The 7,742-nt window shown below is 39.7% G+C and overlaps 1 protein-coding gene across 1 annotated transcript in view; it reads right to left on the bottom strand.

Moving 5' to 3' along the window:
- The window catches only part of LOC111263205 (uncharacterized), a 38,017-nt gene that overhangs the window by 15,659 nt on the left and 14,616 nt on the right, over nucleotides 1-7,742 (bottom strand). Inside the window, exon 2 of the mRNA XM_022838104.2 lies at nucleotides 3,447-3,597. Within this exon, the coding sequence (XP_022693839.1) occupies nucleotides 3,447-3,597 (151 nt within the window). The remainder of the gene's footprint in view (nucleotides 1-3,446; nucleotides 3,598-7,742) is intronic.

Here is a 7,742-nt window from a genome sequence, read left to right as displayed (position 1 = left end):
GTCGTAAATTTTAATCTATTAAAATTTACGACTTTTCTTGCGTCGGTACCCTATACATCATTTAAAATTGCGATTTCGCATTTGGCTTTTTGCCAGGATTAAAACGGCCACCAAAGCAGTGCGAGCCATCCGTACGGTATACAAGGGAAGTTGTTCCGGTTAAATTAGGTTTCTCGGACTCAGAGAATGCAATCCACCCTAACACTGAGGTCGATAAGGACGTCGGATAGCACACGACTCGGTAACTGGTTGAGAGTGGGAACTGATAGTACCCGACAACTGCGATCAGGCATTTTGTATCTGTAGAGTTTTATCAAAAGCTCTACCCTCTGGCTCTTTATTGTCCCGTAACGTTTCGTCCAGCGCTGAGCAACACGCAGCAACAATGACATATTCCCCATAGAAATGTTATCGGTGGCAAAAAGTGTTGAAAAGAAAGAACTGTGTGGCACTACGTCTAAGCTCCGAAATAAACCAATCTGTAATTTCCAGTTGGTAAAACCTGAACGATTTGCTAGACCGGAAAATAAAACGGTCCGCAAGGATCTGCATACGGCCCAGTTACCTTTAGCAGACGAATCTATCCAAGGAGAATACCTAGTAGAATAGTAATGCTTCCTAACGAAAATGTCAAGCCACATAGGAAAAAAGTTGGCAGGCCCGCCATGCGAACCCCTAAGCGCGGGATTCACTCCCACCCAAAGTATTCCCTAGAACTCCCGCGGATGGGATTACCACCTTCCTAATCACTGGAAAATGAAATTTACAATACTATAGTTGGCAATACAGCGCTTAGTAAAATGCGAGTGGACGAGTTTCTCAAAAGTAGACATAACAATTTCTGGCGAAACGGAATAGACAAATTTATTAAAATATGAAAGAAGATTATGCAAAGTCACAACGAATACATAATAAATTAGTTTATTTTCCACGCTAAATTTTCGCTACAGGTCTGCGTTTCCTACCCGATTCAGCAAAAACACGATTACTAATTCTGGCTTAGCCTGGCCAGGTGGTCAGTAAATAGATCACTTACAACAGTTATTTCCACTTATATTACGATGCCTTTGTAAACACAGTATAAAAATGAGCATATCGTCGAACTCAAAACTCGTGAAAGGCGCCAACCTTAAATGGGTATATGCGTATATTTTTTATGCTTACTCATATTGTAAGTTTTTATATCAGAGCAGATAATTCCTATGGGTTTTTGTGATGTATTTTGGTCCCGATAGTTCGCCGAATAGTAAGTTAAAGCCAACGTGTTAAGCGCTTGATACAATAGTATAAAATCGTGATTGGACATATAAATACCTCTACTTCGTTCCTTTGATACATATGCTTTTACATATCTTAATGCCATATTTCTATGCTGTTTGTTAGATAGCTACGATTATGTTTGTACGAAAAGCGCCACTTCTGGTGGTTTATTGAACCAGCCAGAGTCTTGGTCTAGCGCGTCATCATCCGTCCGTCAGACGGCCTGAAAAGGAATCACATTAAAAAATCACTAGTACATCGTACCAATGCGATTTACCCGACAGGTGCGACAACGACGATATCTGATGGCCCAATGAAGGTCGTTCATCGGTAACTCATTGGCATTTTATCTGCAATATGTACTTACTTGACCGTGGCATCCAGACAAGCCAGCAGAAACCGTAGTCGCCAATCGTCCTAACAACAGCAGCAGTAGCACATTACATTTCCTTAGCCTGGTGTATTGATCTATCTAACGGCAAACAAATGTCTTTAGAATAGCAACGATAGCTATGGTGTGTACGTGGTGTTTGTTTGTGAGAATTTGCGTCGGCTGGCCCGGGTTGGCAGTGTCTATGACGCAGATGTTTATTGATGATGTACTCTTTCAATATCTGGGTTAATCGTATCACAATTGGACGTACCTCTCAGAAAATCAAGTCTGAGACACCGCGCATAGTCATCCGTAATGGCTTCTTGGTTGTTGTTGAGACACGACAATTTACGTACGAAGGTAGTCTATTTACTATCAGGTTGAACGAGACCACGAAAATAACAAAACTGAACAAAATCGAAAAATAGATAATAACTTGTTTAGATTTTTGTACGGGGCGGATTGCTATAAGATGCATTATCGTGTTTAGGTACTTCTATCTCCATTGAATTGAATAGACAATTATTATAACGATAATAATAATATTAGGAATGCAAAAAATACAGTTCTGTACTACTGTGGCGTTGGTGCAGCTCTGAATACGGCATGCCTGTCATATAATCCTGATCATCTCAGAAAGCCCTTTTACTCGTGATCGTTGTTTTATCAGTTCATTCATCTGCTGATCGACTGGCAAAAGGTGACTTTTGTTTCAACTGCACCAAAAATAAAACAATAAATCTAATCAGCAATTTCGGGAGAAAGACTCATTTATTTAAGCTCGACTCCGCTAGCGGCCTACCTAAGGAAACTGTCCAACTGTAACGCTATCTAGGAGGGAATCAGCGAATCAATTTAATGTTTTTGTATTAACTTCAAACGAATATCGATTACTTAGAGAATGAAGATTGGCGTAGCAGCGAATTGGTTAGAGCTTATTTTGGGTCTTGATGTGCTTCATCGGGTAATTTAAACATAATAAGATGATTAATTGACCCAATTGGGCTCTCACTGATCGCAAGCGGGAGCCGTTTACTCTTCCTCAACCGTTCAAAAATGTGACCTCGGCTTGTAATCAGATGTTTTCGCTAGCATTGCAAAAGTCCAAAAGGATTGTATATAATATATTCGGCGGGTCATGCATTAAGAGGAATCCGGATAAGTTAGAAGTTTTAGCTTCTTTTTCAGTGATAAAATTGCGGTAGCAAAAAGAAAGACATCACTGCGAATTACTACCACCACTGAAATTACGTTTTATTTCTCTGAACTACGAAAAGTTTAACAATATAAAGCACTGGTGATGGTAAGTTAACGACGTAAGACACGTTCCGTGAAAGCTATCTGTACGTCCTTGTTCAGAAAAAGTTTTGGGGAATCATGAAGGTAAATTGTGAAGCAATTCTCGCTAGAATAGAAACGATCCAAAGCGGTTCCTCAATTTGTTCCACTTGTACATATTGTGTATGTATCAAATCATGTATTTACTGCAACAATGTAAATGTTATCTTCCTAGTCCATTGGCTTTGTGTTGTGTGAAAGGTCTATAGTATACATAGAGTTTATTTTGCGTTGTCACTCGCTTCGGGACAGAGTTACATAGTTTTACTCTCTCTATCTAATCCCAACAACAGCAGAGTGATTAAGGTTCGCACGAGGGTTCAACAGAGCCCACAGCCCCAGCTTCAAAGATAGCTGTGTAAAATGACATTACGCCATGTTGAGGGTTATGCTACCTCATTATCGATTATAACGATAGTAGCTGAAAACTATCATCTTAGTATCTATTCCCTGAACTTGTCTCAATGTAACCTACTTGCACATGTTGTCGACATCGTTGATTGTTGTAGGGAACATGTACTTAAGATCATGAAGAAACGGCCGGACCATCTCAGTACAATTTCGAAGTCGAGGTGCGCAGTCGCTTGGCCTGGCAATCGAGTTCCGTGGGAAATAGGCTAACATGACTGAAATTGAGCAAATCAAAATTCCGTTTATTATCTGTTTTTTTTTTTTTTTTTTTGATAAGCACATATACTAAGTGTGTCTATTCACGTTTACAGCATGAACATACGGATCAACATTTTTCGTGAATTTAATTTGCCTCGGTGACGGGCTACGACAAGCGGGAAATGTTTGAAAATTTGGCCAACTTCTATCTAAACTTCCGTTAGGATTTCTTCAGCATTCGTTATAGAATACCCGGACACTCAAATCGAATATTAAATCACTTACTTTTTTGAAAAAGTCTTATATCAGTTATTAGTGCAGCTTTCTGCACGGATGGAGTGATATTGATTTTCCAACGGGTCTTTAATTGACATCAGTGTTTAAAAGCTGTGCTACTATTTAGCCCAGTATTGAATGCGTTATCTACGAACTTCGAACACGAAGATTTCCCAACTCGACCCTCAATACCTAATCATCGCCTCCGTCGTGAATGAGCTGCCTCAGACGAGAGAGTGTAGTTAACCTCATCAATTTCTTTAAAATTTTCGCCCAGCGTTCTGTAGAGATGAGCGTACCCGTCTTTTGTGGTTCTATCCACTGTGGAGATTGTTGAAGCTAACCTGTTCTCCCATAAGAAAACCGTGGCGCCATCTGCATTATTATGTCGCTTAAACGTAAACATTGTTCTATCGACATTACCACATCTTATTAATATTATTATGATAGTATACTGAGTCAACAGTGATATGGGGTCATGGGTAAATTAAGCCAAAGGAGAAACACACCCGACCGGCTAATTCCCAGCCAACACATTTTTTCAACTTAGCCACCTTTTTGGACAAATTTCTGTAGACCAACTGATTACAGGGTTGAACTTACAACAGTACCTACTTGTGACTAAAATCCTATGTATTATAGCACATGTTAAATTTCGTTCAATTTTTGACACGGAAAGTGTAGACAGATTGGGTTACGTGAGAGAAGCGTTGCTGAATAACTAAGGGAGACAAGTGCAGGAAAATTTCAGAAAATACAATGTTATATATATATATATATAAGAAATTGTTGATAATGAAAAAAGACTTTAATGTATGTGGTATTCTACTTGACCCTAGTTGAACGAATATAATTCGGTATCATTGTGGTCAGTGGACGATGACTTATCCTTCACTGTTGTAAATTGACCACTGGAGATTCATATTTCTGGGTTGTGTGCATTTCAGTGCAGTGTGTTTACAAACAAAAAATGACTATTACTGAAACACGTATATTATAGATCATGTAATAATTGAAGTCTAGTCGTAGATTGGGATAAGTGGCCATTGACGCACGCGATAGCAAACAAAGCAAAGTACCGTGAAGTATTACCGCAGTGATAAATCTCTTCGCACAGTGATAAGTAAAGCAGAAAGCATCAGTCCTTTACGGGTAGGGCTAGTCGAATGTATCGTGTAAATATGGCCGATTCTTACTCGGAAAAACCAAACCACTTGAAAAATATAGAGCCAAGCACTATTGTTACTATTATTATTAGCAAAACAATTACGTACGTACGTACGTACGTACTGCTCCAGTGTTTGTTTTCACATCTATCAGTTAGTAGTATAATTAATGAAATTATTAGGCAACAATTCTCTGAAGCCTCTAATAGACGATGCGACCTAAAACGTCAGCAGTAATAAAAACAATTGTCTTGAATAGGCAGATATGACATTTCTGACAGATTTTCCGAGTATCGCTTATGAGAATATTTGAAAGATGTCCACCAAACGTACTGGACTAGCATTTTTCTCGTTGCCGTGTGCATCCTGCTGTTCTGTGTCCGCAAAACCGCTGCGTTTGAATTGTTCTTCGCTACGATGGGGGCAATCCATCTTTAGCACAAAATGTCGGGTAGAATGCTACTACCACAAGACGAATGCCTGAGCATCATCAAATGCAGTCTTTTGACGGAATAGGGTAATATTGCCACAAAGAAGTTATAGTTCGCAACGTTCCACGTACTCGTTATCGCAGCCAACTTGTTTTTCATCAAATAATACAACTTGTTTTTATTTAAAAAAATCAATTCGAGCTGGAAGCCTTATCGTTGTGTTCAACGGATAATACGGATGATTGGCTAACGTAGTAAGCATGTTGTACCAACAGACGATAGCGCGCTAAAGGTATCGACAAGGGTGGAGCTCTATTCACGTTCATCTCCGTCCCGAGGGAACGCTAGAGGCCGGTCCTGAAGCTCGTGCTCACCGGGGATCCGACCCACATTTAGGCCCTATGAGTAATGAATGCGATCATGGGATACCTAGCGCCCAACTCCTGCGTTCGAACATTCGCCTGCCGTAGGATGGCGGGCGATTCTATGCCTGTGGATCTTCGATCACGACACCAATGTGCCAACCGGGTTCTATGAACAAAGCCAACAGCTTTCGTGGAGGAAGTTCTCGTGAAACGAGCACTAGCCTTTGAAGCGATGCGTTTATTTTTGTGCTAAAATATGTGTCTATATGTATACTATCTAAGTATAGAAACCTGTGTTACAGATTAAGACTACTATCCATATTATTCGCAACCTGGCCATTAGCAAAGAACGAACATTAGATCAAAGATTAGAACAAAGAACGACCCCTAACAAGTACACGCTGTGGTCAGAGTTGAATTGAACCCATTAATCAACCATAGCTTATACATTAATATTTGTTGAGATGATAAGAAAATTGTCAGTATTGTGTTTTGTGATCAATTAATCAATCTTGTTATTTAATTTTTAACTTATGGTTTCAATGCCTTCAAGCAATGACTCCAAAAACCAAGCAGTTAGCATAGTAAGTTTTGTTATCAAGTAAATATTAATAAAAGAAAAAATAAAACGCATCTTCAATTATAATTACATGCTCGAAGTAGCGACGAACTACGGGTGTTAAATGCCTACTTTGATGCGCCTAGGATGAAGCTGAAGCACACGGCCAGGTATCAGTAAACCAACCCGAGAGTGTCACCACATCTTCCGCAAAGCTTGGCCGTCTGTTTTATTTTATAATAAGTGTATGTATGGGGCGTAACACGCGATCTATTGGTCGTTCACTTCACGATAGTCCCCATCATACGATATCTACCGGGGCAGAGTAACTAACGGTCCATTGTGGCAACTCATTGATTCTGGACACTCTATTTAGTATCAATTCGTATATACTACATACGTTCTGAATTGATGAGAGCATGAAGCCGCTACACGTATTAGGATCGCTGGCGTTTCTCTAATAGGAACCAGCAAAATACACTGAGGTTTGGGTGCCTGCGTTTCACCTTGACCATGTTCGGAAGTCGTTCGAAGTGGTGCACAATTAGTAAAACGAAGCAACTATACATAAATTGAACAGTTTAGCTTTTTTTTTTTCTGTAAGTACGAATTATGTCTGGTGATTTCTCGATAATTATCGATAATTAGGAGTGATTTCGCAAAAACCCTTAATGGGTCTGGAATGATAACCTACGTTGAGGATCCGTAAAAATTTTACCAGGTGTTTTTTCCTTTACAAGCTGCTATCAACGTGACCACAAGCTTTTTTTAAGGCCCGTGGTAATGCATTAGTTTATTTTCGGCACGACTGGAAAGGAAGACTCGTAGAGTTTGTCGTTCTGTAGCAGACGTTTAGATTAGCCTCCTTGTCGGACCCGTTGGTATTTGAATCGACTCCTAGTGAAATATGAACGTGGAATAGAGGTTAATTGTTTCAAACTTACGCCCAACCTTTAGGACCTGACAGAAATAAATGTTGGTTATCCTTAAACCCTTACTTACTGAATGTCGCATAGGCCTTCAATTATCTCAAGAGCTACATGCAGCCTATTACGATAACAGTTTAAGGCCGTAGCTGATTAGTTTGAAGAACCAATACTCTTCTAAATACCGATCGAAAACTGGTAGAATTTAAATGTTAAAGTCTGTAAAGCCAAACGTCAATTTTACCAGGACCAAAATTGGCCACCCGTTGTGAGACCAAGCAGTTTGTTTTTGGACCGGACAACGGGAAAAACGGTGCGAACAGCTATAACGACGACTCCTTTTAAGTCGGGACAGCAAATACATTTGCTCACTTTATTTTTACTACGATCCTCAAAGATACTCCTGAAATAAACTCAACGCAATTATTCACAGGCTGAC

The sequence above is a fragment of the Varroa jacobsoni genome, unplaced genomic scaffold (genome assembly GCF_002532875.2).
Source record: "Varroa jacobsoni isolate VJ856 unplaced genomic scaffold, vjacob_1.0 scaffold_745, whole genome shotgun sequence".
Lineage (NCBI taxonomy): Eukaryota > Metazoa > Arthropoda > Arachnida > Mesostigmata > Varroidae > Varroa > Varroa jacobsoni.
Note: the sequence above shows the minus strand (reverse complement) of the source record. Positions and strands in the feature narration are given on the sequence as shown.